The sequence below is a fragment of the Sylvia atricapilla genome, chromosome Z (assembly GCF_009819655.1).
Source record: "Sylvia atricapilla isolate bSylAtr1 chromosome Z, bSylAtr1.pri, whole genome shotgun sequence".
NCBI lineage: Eukaryota > Metazoa > Chordata > Aves > Passeriformes > Sylviidae > Sylvia > Sylvia atricapilla.
In genome coordinates, this window is record NC_089174.1 from 46,035,613 (window position 1) to 46,052,334 (window position 16,722).

Sequence of the window (16,722 nt, forward strand, 5' to 3'; positions counted from 1 at the left end):
CTGTTTTCAACCATCTTTTGTTTGTCTTACAGTCAGAGTGAAGCTGCCCAGAAATTAAAAGCAAAAAATATTTCCAGCTTATGAAAGATGTTTATTGCAGAGGAAAACAGGCTATGCGAAGAACGCTCAGATGAAAAAAAATAGTGCAAAGAGTGGTGAGGTTTATAGGGTGCAGCAAAAAGCCCAAGCTGGGCTTCTCCAGTCATCACAGTAGGTGTTAGCTTTGCAATACCACTCACATTAATATGAATAAGAAATGACTTTCAGAAATACAGATGGATGCTGGACTGTAAGAGTGAACTAGACTGTGTCAGAGCACTGTGAAGCCTTCCATGGGCTCAAGGGAAACAGCCTGCATGCAGAGAGAGCAGGGAGCTTATAAACCACAGGCAGTTTCCAAGGGGCTGCCTCTCTAGCCTGGAAGAAGCATAGAAAGCAGAGTGACAAGGGGAGTGTGGGCTTTATGACTCCCAAGAATACAGCTGCTCAAAATCACTGTGCCATACTTATCAAGCTGGTGAGGCAAGAGTCAAAATAAAAAAATATCCCCAATCAATCAGAAAGTTAATACAGAATATGTGCGTTGAATTTGTTATCCTGGTGGTCATTTTCCAGAGGAGTATTCAACTCTTCTAGTGTATCGGCTTCTGCTGGTTTCAGCACATCCTCTTCACCTATAAGGCATGTAAAAGGCAGATCATTTTATATTGAGGGACTCTTATGTGTTTACCTCTCTAATCCATGTTAGAACAACTCCACTCCCCCCGCTCCCCAGTCTCCTGCAATTGCCTAGAGAAGGTGTTGGGTAGATCAGGGTGAATTGCGTGCTTTTCAAGGGCAGTCCCTCCACTTGTGGAGGGGAGTTGGAAAAGGTTAAGAACTGGCAGGTTTAAAGCCAGAGGCAGTAACCACAATCCTGATGGTTGCACATTTCAAGACCTCAGGGCTAGAAGCTGGACACCTGCCCCAGAGCCCAGGACACAGGACAGCTGTTTTCCATGGCACAAGGGTACCACATGCCTAGCTGCAACAGGCCTTTTCTTCCCCACTGCAGAGACGTTGCTGGAAATGCAGTAGTTGGATTGTCACCTCCTCTTAAGAAAATCCTAATTTTGAAGCAACCTGCATACTTGACCCACTGTCTGCTAAAATGATTGTAATCTACTCTTCCCACACTATATCTGAGAGCAACTCATACTGCAGTAGCTGTAAATGGATTTTCTGCCCAGACACCAGCCTGCCATTCAGACCAGCTTAGTACCCTCCATGCCTCAGTCCTGGCAGGTTTCAAAGGTGTAGTTGCCTGCAGACACCCACCCCTTGTCCCAATGCCCACTTTGCTCTTCCACCATCCCAGTGTCAGTCCTGAAACTGGATGGACTGTGGACAGATCATGTCCAGACTTTGGCTCCCCCAACCAGCTCTGAACACAAACAAATGCATCCTCTCTCCACAGAGAAGAGATCTTCACAGAGATAACCTCCTACACTAATATGGGTCTTGGCAGTGCCACAGAAGTGTTCTTAGGACAAGGAGTTACTAAAGACCAGGTCCACAACCCTATTCAAAATTACTGACAGTAGTGGACTTGTTATCATTCCCCTGGACTTGGAGAGAGCTATTTGTTCCCACAGTCTGACCATCTCCCCACCCTTTCTCAACTATCCAAGTTTTATGGGGCAGGGACCTATGGCCTGGAGATGCTGTGGAGTTGTTGTGGCAAGGAGGGCACCCTTGGCTGACAGTGCTCAAGAGGCAGCACTGCACTGCCCCCCAAGCCACTACGGGCCAGAAGCTCTGCAGCAACTCACCAGCAGGGTCCAAGTTCCCATCTGCCAGATCCCCTTCTGTTGCCACTGCTTGTATCCCATCAACCATGTTCTGGATGGTCAGCATAGGTGGCTGCTGTTGATACTCTGGTTCAGGCAATACTGACTCAGAGGGCACTGGCTCAGCCTTCTCCTGTGGGTCAGGCTGGGGGTCCACTGCTGGCTCTGACTCCAGGACAGCCTTTGCTGCTGTCTGACGGCCCCGTCCTCTTTTGGCTCTTCTGCCTCTGCCTTGCTGTTCGATCTTATAGTCTCTGCCAGAGAATTTCACAAGGATGATGACTTGGGAATAGGACAAAGGACTTTCCCTTCTACCCTAAGGCAGTTTTGCTGGGTCCCCTTGTTGTGATTATGACCCAGTTCATCCCGGCAAAAGCTGCAATTCTGCAGCCCCCTCTTGAGCTCTACACAACAGCCTTCTGCAGCTGCACCAGTGAGCAGGAGCTAGGGCAACAAAATTTTCCTCAGCCCACATTACAACTGAGATTATCCTGTTATTTCCCCATCCATCTCTCCCCCTAGTGCCTGTGTAGGCCTAGAGCAGCTACTGGCTCCTGGTCATGTTTCCCCACTGAAGACTGATGCCTCTGTCCTTGGGTGAAGACGGAGGGGCTGGGCCATGTCTGGCCTCAGGTTAAGTGCACCACAAAAGCAGTATGACAGAAAAAACATGATTTACCTCAGAACCCAGTGAGCTGAATCTTTCTCCAAGGCTTCTGCTTTTCTTTTCCTGAGCAACTCCCGGTCTCTCAAGCGACGGGTTATGATGACATCTACAAGGATAGAGTGGGTGCTAACATGACATTCTGATTACCCCCTGCCTGGTACTACAGCACTGATGCAAGAGGCCATGATTCCTTTTGTCCCAAAGGGGTCTTGAGATGAAACTACTTGAACACTGTGTTTCCAGCACGGCCTCAGTGGTAGGATTTGTTGACTCAGCACCCCAAACTCCCAGGCTCTTAGCCTGACAATTACTCTAGATTTCCAGTTACAATTCCTTGAGGTGACCCATGTCCAACCTACTCCCCTACTGCAGGGACCTGGGGCATGGTGCCTTTGATCAGACATCAGTACAGACTGCAAGATTATTCTTCACATTTGAAGAATTTGCTCTCCTGTCACCCTTTTTCCCAGACAGCTGGAACTGGCCACCACTGAAATTAAGATATCTGTCTAACAACCAAGAAGAAAGCCTTGACCCACAGAACAGACAGTCCTTCAAAAAAAAAAAACAAAAAACCCAACACTGTGGGGGCAAGGATGAGCCAGAAGGCACAGCCCTACCCACACAGATGGTCATGTGCATTAGAGGGAGATGGTGATCTAACCAGAGACCAAAACAGGGCTAGTACACACTGCTAGGGTTGAGAAGATTGGTCCCAAAAACCACACAAACAGTCTCAAGCTGGTCTGCAGCTGTGAGGAAGACCATGGCAGGGCTAAAGAAAGACTAACTGATGTGAGAAAACTCCAATGCTGGCTTTATTATTTGGGCAGGATGTGCAGGTTGCATACAGCCACCAGCAGAGAGGAGCCCTCTGCAGATCCCAGTCACTCTCTGACACGCCTTCCTTGGCCAAGGTAAGCAGTGTCCATTTCACTGGTTGCAAAGAACTACAAATGGCTTCCCAAGGCAAAGACCAGCCTAAAATATGAATATGAATATGAACTTTACTTGTCCATGTCTTTGTTCTAAAAGATAGCAATCCCTGATGATTTCTAGCATAGACTCTAAGCTGTGATAATAAAAACTTGTCTCAAATCAAGGAGCATGGGATCCAGTCCCAGGAGACAAGGGGAGCAACACTACTGCCCTGAGGCCTTGAGGGAAAGGGAATTCTTCCCAAGTGTACACAGAAGATATCACAAAAGAATTGTTTTTCATCATTTCAACAAAACCCACTCAAGTGGAAAAGCAAAACTATGACCTGATCCTTCCAGATATAATCAGATCCAGCTCCTTTCACAAAAAGACTCAGCTCACACTAAAGTAGTAAATCATTGAAAATTTGTCATTTTGTCATTCCCTTGATCAGATGATAGAAGTGTCAAGGTGAGAAAGACTTCTGAAGCTGAGCTGGGATTACAGCTCTTTTATCCCAGGCATTTATTAAATGCAAGAAAAATTGTAGTCCAGGACAGGACAATGCAAAACTGACAGCAGGAGCCAGTCTCTGCCCAAAGTAGACTTTTTACACAAGACACCTCTGATAATTAATATTAATCTTACAGATATTTAGCTTAGAGAGTATTTATGTTGGTCTATGCTTCAATGTCCTCATCAAAGCAGAGTCAACTTTAAAATAACATCTGACTGCTCAGGACATTGTCCAGGGAAGTTGAGTATAACTCCAAGACAAATGAGAAGTTGTTGCCTGATATGAAGCAGTAACAGAGACAGTAGGGCTCAGCCAGCAGGAGATGACTCTACCATCCACATAGAAAAAGGCAGACTCCCTGGGAAGATGAGGTTACAAGTTGCAGTAGCAGAATCTGCATAGGGCCTCAGTTCAGCTACTGAAGTACATAATCACTTGCACATCCCATTTGCAGCTAAGGCAATTTTCTTCTCCTACCAAAATGTCTTGTGAGCTTTAAAAGCAATTTTAGCTGCTTGCAATCAGTCTCCTTCCCTGTCCATTCTCATTCACTTCTATCTGGTCCAAGAAAGCACTTGCACAACAGCTCCAAAGCTGCCACCTGCCAGCGCTACGCAGGAGAGATCAACAGTAAAACATATTTACTAGAGGACACAAAGAAAGAGAAATTAAATGAAAAGAGGAAAAAAATCAAGCTGTAAAAACAATGAGGCAGTATTGCCAGTCTGCAAACAGACAATCTGCTGATGCTCTCTGAGATCTTAAGATGAAGGACTGAAGTTGAAGGACTTAAGGATTTAAGTTGAAAAGCCCTTATATATGCCTTTGTGATCTGAAACATGACATATAAAATCACAAGTATTTGCAGTTAAATGTGCATCCTCCACCCCCAAGCATGGACTAATAATTATTAGTTCCTTTATGAGAAATGCCTGGTAAGAAAAATTGTGTTCTCCTCTCTCCAAAAACTCAAGTTAGGAATGTTCTCATTACCTGGCACAGCATACTCCTCACAGGCAGCAGAGGGTGGCAGGGAAGAGTCCGAAGAAGCATGGTCTGTGCCTAAACTCTCCATTGCTCTTTGCAGTTTTAATTAGAAAGCAGCTTAGTTCCCTGGAAACAGCATCTGAAGATACTGGTGCAGCATAATGAGACTTGGAAAAAAAAAGCAGACTGCCCGCCCCAAACCTCTTATCTGGCCAGGCCACTAGGAGGGTAATAATATTCTCCTTATCGGAGTGCAAAGGTGTGTGAGGCTCTGTCCAGCATCTACTGTGTGGATTGCAAAACATGTTAGTGCTTTTATACAGCAAATAATTCCACTTCAGACAGGAAATTTACACTCATTGCTGCTAAACTGACTCAAAAGCTCTCCTTTGTAGTGGACATGGCAGGGCAGGATGCGGCACTGCCTCACTGCTGCTTTCCAGAGTAAGATGCAGGGATGTGTTGTTAATCGTTAAGGACCCCTTGAGAGGTCTGAAATGGGGTGTATGCTTTCTAAAGGTGTTTGCATAGGATCCCAGCAATGATGGGAGGAAGGGACATCCTCCAGCTCCCCTCACAGCAGGACTGGCTGCTTCACAAGGTCAGGATGCCTGTGTTGTCATATTCTTTGGAAACTTTTAAGGATGGAGACTGTTACAGTCATGTTACCTGTCCAAGAGCTGCACTGCCTTCCTGGAATCCAGACGGAATAATAAATCCATGCCAGCCTGGCTGTGCATGTTGAGGATTTCCTAATGATTCTTTGATCCAGTCCCTGGTGGACCAGGACAATGAACAAAGCACTTCACTCATGAAGCAGCATGGCAATGGGCAGCCCTGGTAAAACCAATGGGAAGATCCAGCCATTCCCTTGTCCCCCATAGGATGATTTCCTTAAGTGGTTGTTCCTAATTGCTGGTAGCCCATTGCAGCCCCAGCCCTGCAGGCTAGTGCAGCCTCTGCAGGACCATCTGCAGGGCCAGAATTGCTGCAAAGAGGAAACTGCTGCTTCGTACAATGGTTTCAATGCTGAGAGCCTGTTCCTTATTCTGTGGGAATGGCCAGGTCTGTACATCAGTGCATGTGAGATGAGGGGGTAGTCTTGGCCTCCCCTGAAAACTGCCTTCCTAGTTTCTTATGCCAGGATAGCACAGAAAAGCTCAAGTTTATATTGTGTGTAACAATTCTGATGGACCAGAGGTACCTCTTCAGCCAGTTTCTAGTGCACTCAGCTATCAGCACTATTCTCTATGAGACACTATACTTACGCACTGGTTAGGTGTCAGTGCCCCATATCCCTTCCCTCCCTGGCCCCTATGAATTAAAAAGTGTTTCAAAAGGCTGGTAGAACAACTTGATAATGTGCCTACCCCAGGTCCTTGGGGACCTGACTACCTTTTATCCCACCTCGAGCAGTCTCAGGACTTGCCCTGAGGAAAGCAGCTCCTCAGGCATGAGCAGATCTGGCTACCTCCAATCTTTGCCGTCTTTTTTATTTTTAGTGTACATCCTGTGCTCTCAGCAGGATCTCTCTCTAGGTCCCTGGAAGCTCCAGAGCTTGAAACTTCATGAATGTATATTTCTTAAGATGTAACCTTGGAGGCTGTGGTCATCTCTGTTGCCATTCTTCTTATCCCCTGAGCTCTCACTTTACTCTAGGGCTCCTGTCCTGTGTCCACTGGAGATTACATGGTACCTCCAGAGAGGTGGGGTAGGTCTAACAGCCCCAAAAGAAGCAACAGGGTGGTGGCAGCAGAGCAGATATGGGAAGGCTCTGATATGGGAGGGTAGGCCAGGAGCATGGATGGCATAAAGAGATGTGGGGCTACCAAGTCATTTACAGGAAGTTTCTTGTAGCTCAGTCACAGATGAAGACAAGGTGTTGCAAGCTGGCAAGGGTGTCCATGTTCCAGCACTGTGATGCTGCAAGCCCTAGAGGCAACTTGGTCATGCAGATGTCTGAAAACTGTATCCTGGCAAGATACTTCACGGTGCAAAGGCATTGCTTGTGGAAGGCCAAACATATCTGACCTTAAACATTGTTTCTGTTTTTGTGTCCCTCAAAACAAAACCCACATTATCACAGAACCACATAATATGCTGAGCTGGAAAGCACACAGCAGGATCATTGAGTATAACTCCTGTTCCTGCACGGAACACCACAAAATCACACCGTGTGCCTGAGAGCATTGTCCAAATGCTTCTTGAACACTGACACACCTGGTGTAGTGACCTGGGGAGCTTGTTCTAGTGCCCAACCACCCTCTGGGTGATAAACCTTTTCCTGATATCCAGCCTAAACCTCCCTTGACACCGCTTCAGGCCATTCCCTCGGGTCCTGGCACTGGTCACCAGGGAGAAGAGACCAGTGCCTGCCCCTCCTCCTCAAGAGGAAGTTGTAACTGCAATGAGGCCATTCACCCACTTTGTTGCCATCCTTTGAACACTTTCTAAGAGCTCAGTGTCTTTCTTATATCCAAAACTGCACCCAAAACTGTCCCCAGCACTGGAGGTGAGGCTGCCCCAGTGCAGAGCAGAGCAGGACAATCCCCTCCCTTGCCCAGCTGTGATGCTGTGCCTGATGCCCCCAGGCCATGTTTGGTCCTCCTGGCTGCCAAGGCACTGCTGGCTTGTCTTCAGCTTCCCATAGACCACATCCTTTTCCATGGAGCTGCTCTCTAGCTTCTCATTCCCCAGTCTATACACATATCCAGGGTTACCCTATCCCTGCTGGAGTCCAGGACATCCCCTTGGATGGCCTGGGACCTGAGGAAAGGAGTTTGAGCCCTGGACAGGGGGGTGTGGAGACAGTCGAGGGGGCTCGGAGACCTTGGCACAGAGCCCAGGGAGACACTGGGTTTGATTTTGATCCATGGGAAAAGCTCTCAACATTGCAGAAGTAATTACAAACTCCCAGGATGTGAAAATTGTAGTCTAGCACAGTAGATGATGTAGAATTTAATAGTCTTAGAATTTTTAGAATAGAAGTAAATGGGGACAAGATGGTGGAATTTGGGTGGTACCTTATGTACTTCTCCTTCTTCCTCATCCTCCATTTTCTGGGGCGGTGATGGCACAAAGTAGTTAGAGTAGATTGGACCAAAGTAGAATGTCACTTCTGGTGTGGGCACTGGGCATTGGCACAAAATAGTAAATAACTAATATGTAATAATCTGTATAAATGTTAGGGGACGTCCCATCTGTGGGGCAGTCGCCTCGTGTCCCGGCTGCTGTCCAGACCTCGGCTGGGGAGCAGAGGGAATTTTGAGATACCAAATAATAAACAACACGAGAAACCTGAAAACAAACCTTGAGGACTCTGCTTTCTTACACGGACGCGACTCGGGGCTTTTTAGAGGGCCAAGGACTTTAAACCACCTAAAGGTCGGGTGAGGAAACCCCCCCGACAATCCCAGGTGGAGAAACTGAAGTGCTCAGACCTCAGTTCTGAAACTGAAACGCTTAGTTCAAAGAAGAGCAAAGAAGCTGGCAAAAAGTCTAGAAAACAAGTCCTGTGAAGAGTGACTGAGGGAGCTGAGGGCATTGAGCTCTCATTGAGAAGAGAAGGAAACTGAGGGGATACCTTATTTCTCTCTACAGCTTCCTGATAGTAGATTGTAGACTGGTAGAGGTCCATGTCTACTCCCAAGTAACAAAAAATAGAACAAGAGGAAATTACCTCAAATTGCTCTGGGGTAGGTTTGGGTTGGATGTCAGGCTGCCCAGGACAGTGGTGGAATCTCTATTCCTGGAGGTATTTAAAACATGTGTAGACATGGTGCTTAGGGACATGGTTTCCTGCAGGACATGACAGTTAATGGTTGGATTTCATGGTCTTAAGGGTCTTTTTCAACCTAAATGAGTCTATGACTCTATATTCTGGGCTCCTTGCAAGTGGTATGAAGCATGGAAGAAAGGGTGGAAATCCCTGCTTGTTTCAGTGCTCCATGGGAACTGGGTGTATGCTGAGGCTGTGGCTAAATCAGCTTTTCACACCAACCATCTACTCAGTCACCCCAAAGCCTGGTGAGGGCTGATAAGTGACTCTTGACTCAGCAAAACATTGCCATAGGACACTGCTGAGCTGGTACTGTGAATGTTTCTCCATTTTGTCTGTCTTTGACCTTGAAGGGACCATTTGTAAAAGAAAGAGTCACTGTGCCCCCAGGTTCTTCAGAGGTGTTCAGTGGAGTATGGACTTTAAAATCTTACAAAGCTTGCACTTGCATCTCTCAGGAGGGAAATCTCTGGGAGACACTTACCCCTTGAATGTAAGTTACTCTGAATGCCAAGGAAGCAATTTCAGTATCCCACAGAAAACTTTGGTAATGGTTAGCAATGTGGAAATTGGCCCCACCACCTACTTTCAAGTTGTCTGTGCTGTGAAATAGAGGGACTGAGATGTGGCCAAAGCTGTACCTGCTTTGCTGCAGAGAAATTTGTACAAATACGTTAAATTTTCTGGCCAGTCTTGGCTACATGAGCTGTTGTAGCTGGAAGTGCCAAGTGCTTCTTCCCTCTCCTTTCTCTCCACATTTCAGTTCAGCTAGTCCAGGGCCATTTTCACTGATGTGTGCCATTTCCTAGGTGAGGCCCTAGAAGACATCAACTGAGTGTTCAGCAACCTGAGCATCTCCAGTGTCACATACTCCTCAAATGTCGTTGGAGCTGCTTGGTAGGGGAACATTACCAACCCTGGCTACATCTCACCATGTCCCCACACAGCTTTCAACACACAAATATCTTAGGAAAGTTTTGTCCGAGGGACAAACGCTCCTAGGGCTGGATCCTGCCATTGGTGGGACTGCTTTCACTGTAGACACAACACCAAGCTTTGGATCTATGTGTAAGTCAAAGGTCTTTGTGAGCCTCAAGGGTATCTGTTCCCTCATCTGGTAAGGTTACTGCTGAGTACTATCCAGAGACCTACATATCCCTCCTTGCAGTCATGGATGCAGCCCTGGTCAACATGGGCAGCTGGGGAAGCTATGCTGCTGCCACTCTTACAGGGTGTCAGGGCACTTATTCCAGTTTTCACTCACAGGACAATGGCAGAGAAGCAACTTGCAGGCTTGTCCTTCATTCCTTGACTTGAGGAAACTTGTCTGGTTGCAACACACTGCTCTGGGAGCAGGACTACTCATTGATCTCTGTGACAAACTATTGTGCCTGTGAAAGTAGATAATCCCTTTCTTTCCCTGCCTTGGCTGAAGCATGAAAAGATGAGAAACAGACAGATAAATTGAACAGGAAAAGTGTATGCAGAAGTGCAAATTCATATGCACACTCTCTGGCCTTGCATTGCATGCATCTTGTCATCCACTATCTGCTTCCTGAGGCTCACCTGACTTTGTCAGACACATCTGTTGGGCTTCAGAGTCAGGCTCTCTGCACCAGGCTGGTCTTGCGCATGCTCTGAGGTCTGTGGTAGTATTCAATCACTGCCTTCACCCTTCCCTTGGTCTGCCACTTGCTTTTGAGACATGTGAAATAAACAGCCAAATCCACAAGTCCCCGGGGAGGATGAGTATCTCTGAATTTGCTGTGTGTAGACCCTGTCCTGTGGCTGCCCATGCTCTGACCTTCAGGTCTGGCCTATTAGCCTGTCCTTTAGTTCTGCAGTTTCTGAATAAGCACTCCACTTTGTGCTGGAGGCATGTGGTTTCCCTCTTCAGAAGAGCTTCTGCATGGTGTGTGTTGTTTTTTCCTAGCCTCTGCACATAAATAGGCGTGGCTCTCAGAGCACACACAGCATACACACTCTCTTGGGCTGCAGCACTCTGCTGGGGCAGCTCAAGCCATGCCGTGGGGCTGAGATGCTGGTGACACTTGCCCACCCCAGGGGAGAATGAGCCCCAGTTATGCTAAGTTGGGCATAACCTTCTCCTCAACCCTGGCAGAAAACTGGGATAGAGCTGCCCAAATAAATCCTGCCTGTGGTTCAGCTGGCAGCATCAGGAGCAGAAAACCTCAGGACAGAAGTGAGCAATTCATTCATGTTGTTCACTGTGAATGTGTTTTGGGCACATAGCCCTACCAAAGCCTTTCCCTACGGTGCAGGGGAGACAACAAGGTGTGCAGAGAAGAACTGGCAATACATAGAGTAGCACACAGCCAGACCACCATGCTATTTGGGGACTGAAAGGGCACAAATAGGCTTGCAGAGCCTTGGGACAAATGAACAGGTAATAGCAGCTGCCATGGACAGGTGTCTCCTCCTCTATAGAAAGTGGAAAGGGTACAGAAAAGGAAAACAGAAAAATCAAAGCCCTGGACAGCCCTAAGCAACTGGTCAGGCCAGGACTTTTAATCCTGGGAGAGAACTTTCTAAGGAGAATAAGGTTTTTGATGACAGCAGCTGCCTCTGGGACAGAAAATTGTGCACATATCTGACAGAGCACAGCTGTTTTATGCTCCTCAATACTATTTGCAGCTGCAGCATTAAATCTGTCAGCAGTGGCTTTGTTGTGCATTGTGGTGCTATGGGTGTCCCACCTGGTGGCTCCATCAAGGTGCAGAACTGGGTGAGAGGGTGAATTCCAGCTGACCAAGCACAATAGTCACAGTAGATACTGGCACATCTCCCAGACTCTGAGGATGCTCACTGACTTGGGGGAGCTCAGTTGACCACATGGTGAACCCTGGACTCCTACTCAGGTGCCTGCAAATAAGAGCTGTATGGTAAACTAGTATAGTAGCAAGTCAGAGCAACACGATCTCCTGTGGGTGAGCACAGACCTACCCTTGGAAGGTTTCGATTCACCCTGAAGCTGGTCAGAAATCTCAGCTGGTAATTCTGAGCACATACAAGATCTGGTGCAGGACTGAAATGAGCTAAGGAGGCAACCCCTGCATTAGCCCTCTGATCTCTTCCACTGTGAGCAAAGGGGGCCCCTTGCCTGCCCAAGTTGTATGGCCTGGTTGCAGGTATTTTGTGAAAGGTGAGTTGTATCCATGTGCTTGAAGTGAGAGATGAAAGAGCAAAGGAAGCCCCAAAGACTGCTGATGCACACTGACACTATTACCTTGGTGGAACTGAGCCCTACCACAATCTCAAAGATGGCTCTGACACCAGGAACAACCTGAAAATTCTTCATTTGGGGTTTTTCTCAAGTGCTGGAGCAGACATCTGGAATCCTTGGTGTTCACCATCTCTGCTCAGGCTGTTTCCATGCTCCCATGTGTTATCTGAGCTGATGGGCCTATGAAAGGGCCTTAGGTAAAAAGCAGAATAACATCTAATATGAGCAGTGCAGATGTTTCTATTTTCAATTTACATCAGCTTGGGAACCAGTGAAGCAGGGAGTCATCTTTCCCATGCCAGAGAAGCTTTATTTTGCCTTCACTAAATTGCCTCCTACAGAGAAAAATCTGTGCCTGTTCAGCATCTTCTTCATCAGGACTGGTCCATTTCTTGCTAGTCCTCCATGGCCTTTCTCACAGGAGTGTGGGTGAGAAAATACTCTATGCAGAGCACCCCGGTTTGTTACGTGGATTTGAAATTACTGCTTTGACTGTGCACTTTTAGTTGCTCGTGGAGGGAACTGGCTTATGCTGTTTTCCTCTGGCCATGCGCAAAAAAAAGTGCTGTTGAAACAAGATTGTGCATGTAATTTTATTATTCACCACAGCTAGTTTAAGTGTGCAATTGGCACAGAGAACACAGGATCAATTAATCACATGGTTTTAGGCTCAAGAAAGCTATCAGAAAGCTCAGTTATCTTGACACTCCCCATCTTCCAAAATCCGGATGTCTTGCCTGGTTTTCCTAGAGTAATATAGGAAAAAAAAGTAAGAGATAAAAAAAAAAAAAAACCAAAAACAAACAACAAAAACCTCCAAACAATCACACCCACACCCCCCCACACACACAACCCCAAAAAACCAAAACCAAAAAACCCAAACAAACCCAAACTAAAACTACAACAACCATACCCATACTGTGAGTCATACTTTGGCTGCATTCCATCAAATGGAATGGAGCTGACTATTACAAAATTGAGCTGATCATTTTCCAGTCTAAAGAGCTGAGGTGACTGCAACATCCTGGCTGATGGATGTGTCCTCCCGTGGCCTGTGGCACTGGTGGTGCATCTGCAGTCCAACCTGCTCACAGCAGGGCTGTCTCTAGCAGGAGATTATGGTGGCCATGGCTCTATCTGAGCCCCAACCACCACCCCCAAGAACGGAGACCTCCCTCACACCTCCGTAGTGCACCACCAATTTGACATGGTGCCTGTGTCAAGTTTTCACCCTCTTGGGGCTGCTGTTTGTGCTGTTGGCCCATGTTGTATCGCCTGCACTAAGACAACGGAAGCTCCATCCTGTCTGCAACTGTAGGCTGCTGCTGGATACCCTCAGGCATCCCCTTCCTCAGACTGGCCAGGTACAGCTTCTCTGCACTTTCTTTGCAGCTTCACTTGACAAGCTGGTCATCCCTCCCCTCCTGCAGCCCAGCACATGGTTTGTGTTATTTGCCATGCAAGTGCAGCCTGACATGGCTTTTCCCAGGCTCTGGGGAGCCTGAATGACTACTTCACAAACACCCAGTTTCAGACAGCCAAAATTAGACCCAGGAGGTCCCTGCCAAGGACACGAGCTTACATTTTTTCTACACAGAGCTGGCATTCATTGGCATAGGTATTCCCATCAGTCCCACAGATGGGCAAGTACAGGAGAGGGCAGGCCTGCAGGTCAACCAGGCCTTCACACACCGGCTGGAAAGGAGAAACCACAGCATGCATTTCAGTGCCAGCAGCACCCACTTCTTCCCCTCAGAACACTCAGGCAGGAGCAAGTGCCACAGGCAACCTGGTTTCCTCTGTCTCAGAGCAGTGCATGCCCAGAGAGGAGCAGGGACCACTGAATCCCTCAGTGGGACTCATGGCCTGGGCTTTGGTGTGGGTTTGGTGCTGGAATACCAGCTGCCACGAGGCTGGGAATGATTGCTGGGAACATTCTGTCTCCCAGACACACCAGGCATACCCATCTCAAGCCATGAACAAAGAAAACCAGAAGCATCTTACCCTTCTCAGGCCACTCCCTTCATTCAGCTCTGCCCCTGAAACACAGCAGAGACCCATGAGTGTGGCACACCTGTGCCTGACAGCAGAAGCATGAGAGATTGACAGAGGATCACATCCAAACCAAAGGGAAAGCAGAGTTGTGCAGAGCCCATTCAGGACTGAATCAGCTCTGTGGGTTTCATGGGAGGGGATCAGTTTGCTGCTGCATGCTACTCCCTGCCAGCAGCACTACTGTGCTTCCATCCACAGCTGAGCTGGCTGGGACAAAGCTGCGAATGCCTGTTCCCACCCCCTAAGCCCTCTCCCAACAACCCTCTCTCCCAGTTTCTGGGTCAGAAGCTCCACAGAGCATCCAACATGTCTCAGGAAATGGGAAACCATGCAATGCAGCACGCAGCATGGGGTATCCTCAGAGGGAGAAGGCTTGGTAATATTGTTGGAATCTAGAAACTTAGAATTTGGTGGTTTAGTGTATAGTAATACACTATAAGATACACTCAAGATGGAGGATTTGGGGTGTTGTCTTTGTCCTTCTTCTTCACCCTCTTCTTTCTTCTTCATGGGTTTAGGTGGTTTTCTGTAACTAGATGAAAGAGGTCCACATTACAGGCCTTGGGTGGTCATTATTGGGTCAAAAGTATAAATAATATAGATGTTGGCTTCTTATTGGGTAATTATCACTTAAATAATCCAGGAAAGAGTTAGAAGCTCTCCATTTTATCTTGTTTCCCTAGCTTGCTAGTTAAGCTCACAGCTTGTGAGCCTGTAAATACTGTAAATAGATAAGATATAATAAACATTCCACGTGTGAACTCAAGCTTGGTGTTTTCCTGAGTATTATTCACCCTGACATTGGCAGAGAAGAAAAGAAGCAAAAACCCTTACAGTCTTGCACAGCTGGATAACTGCCACCTCTAGGGAGAGTGGCATTCTGTGAGTTCCTTTTTCTCAGGTAACCAGAGCAGTAGCAGCAGTTCACAGCCCACCTGTGCAGTGCACAAATGTCCTGGGAGCATGAAGGCTTACACGCAGGCTGCTGCAGGACAACCACTACATGCATGGAGGTAGCAATGGCTTCCCAGCACCTATGAGCAGGTGCTTCCCATGTAAATACGCTGAGCACATACTGTTCTTGCAAAGACTTGCCAGTTTTCATGGAGGCAGGAACTGCAGCAGCTGCCACCGCAGTGTACATGCTGTCCTCCCAGGGCCTGGTTCCTGTTCACAATGTGGACTCTCCCCTCTCCCAGACTGCTCCAAAGTGCAATCCATTTGATGAACCAGTCTGTAACCTTTGCCACAAAACTGTTCATAAGGAAGGCACAGTGTGTTTGCTCCAGTCCTTCTTCCTCACCATGCTGCCACTGTTTGTTTTCCCTAACCTCACCTCCTCTTCAAATCAGAATTTCTGGGTCTTTCTGCCATATCATGCATTTCCTTTCTGTCCCATTAGCTGTCTGTTTTCCCAACCCACCACTGACGAACCAGCCTCCAGCAGCAGAGCAGATTTACCTCCAGCAGCAACAAGAGTCACCATTGCTGCCACCAGCAGCAGCAGCAGCTCTCTCCCAGGCATGGTCAGTTCAGGCAGACCTGCTCGTGCACCTCTCTCTGCTCATGGCTGCCTTTATAGGGGAGGGCACAGCCTTATCTCCAGAACACTGGGAAAAGCAGTGTTTTGTTCCCGCTGGGAGCAGCTGGACTGTGCAGCCTAAGGGATCACTTAGGCACTCTCACACATAAGATAAGCTTTCCCCTGAAACTTCCCACTTGTCAGCTTCAGGTGGCAGCACCGGAGGCTGCTTTAAATCCGTTTGCACTGTAGTCAGGTGTTGTGGTTTGACAGTGGCCAAATGCCAGGCAGCCATGGAAATCTTTCACTCACCTTCCCCTGCTACAGCTGGGCAGAGGAGAGAAAAATTAAATGAAGGCTTCATGCGTTGAAATAAGGACTGGCAGAAAACACTACAAGGGCAGGAGAGGTTTGGCTTAGAGGTACAAAGTGAATTTATTACTAACAAAATCAGAGGAGGCTAATGAGAAGAAAAATAAGGCCTTAAAAACGCCTTTCTTTCCCCACAGCCCTTCCCTCCTTCCCACTGACAGTGTCAGGAGACCAGGCATGGGGTTCTGGTCAGTTTGTCACTTGAGGTCTTCTGCTGCACAGGGAGAAAAGTTGCTCCCATATAAGACCATGAGGTCCCTTCCACAGGAGACAGTTCTTTGTGAACTCCTCCAGCATGGCTCCAATCTCATGAGCAGCAGTCCTTCCAAAACTGCTGCAACATGAGTCCCTCCCATGGGTGAACAGTCCTCCCAAAACTGCTGCAGTGTGGGTCACCCGTCACAGGGTGCAGTCCTCCAAGGACAGGCTGCTCCAACCTGGGAGCAGGGCCCTTCTCTCCACTGGGTCTCCCACAGGGTCACAGCCTCCTCCAGGCATCCACCTGTCCCACGGGCTGTGGGTGGATCTCTGCATCCTCCGTGGATCCCCATGGGCTGCAGGGGCACAGCTGCCTCACCATGGGCTGCACCATGGGCTGCAGGGGAATCTCAGCTCCAGCACCTGGAGCACCTCCCACCCCACTGAACCTCCTCCACTAACCTTAGTATCTCTGTGTTGTTTCCCTCTCATGTTCTCACCTTGTCCTCTTCTCTGGCTGGAATTAACACTATGCGCCTCACTTTGTTTTGGTTTTCTTATTAAATATGTTATCACAGAGGAGTTACCAACCTCTCTAATTGGCCCAGCCTTGGCCAGTAGCACGTCCATCCTCA

At 47.8% G+C, this 16,722-nt stretch overlaps 2 protein-coding genes across 2 annotated transcripts; both read right to left on the reverse strand.

Moving 5' to 3' along the window:
* Positions 1-70: 70 nt before the first annotated feature.
* HEMGN (hemogen) lies at positions 71-5,098 on the reverse strand. The gene is made up of 4 exons (XM_066339231.1): positions 4,925-5,098; positions 2,509-2,602; positions 1,812-2,083; positions 71-674 (listed from the first exon to the last, which is right to left on the reverse strand). The coding sequence occupies exons 1-4, from the start codon at positions 5,004-5,006 to the stop codon at positions 565-567; spliced, it is 558 nt and encodes a 185-aa protein (XP_066195328.1). The 5' UTR covers positions 5,007-5,098; the 3' UTR covers positions 71-564.
* A 7,421-nt stretch (positions 5,099-12,519) lies between these two features.
* On the reverse strand, positions 12,520-15,763 carry LOC136373569 (chymotrypsin inhibitor-like). Its single transcript, XM_066338489.1, has 4 exons — positions 15,457-15,763; positions 13,945-13,979; positions 13,523-13,635; positions 12,520-12,686 (listed from the first exon to the last, which is right to left on the reverse strand). Exons 1-4 carry the CDS (start codon positions 15,518-15,520, stop codon positions 12,632-12,634), a joined length of 267 nt encoding a protein of 88 aa, XP_066194586.1. The 5' UTR covers positions 15,521-15,763; the 3' UTR covers positions 12,520-12,631.
* Between the last annotated feature and the right edge of the window lie 959 nt (positions 15,764-16,722).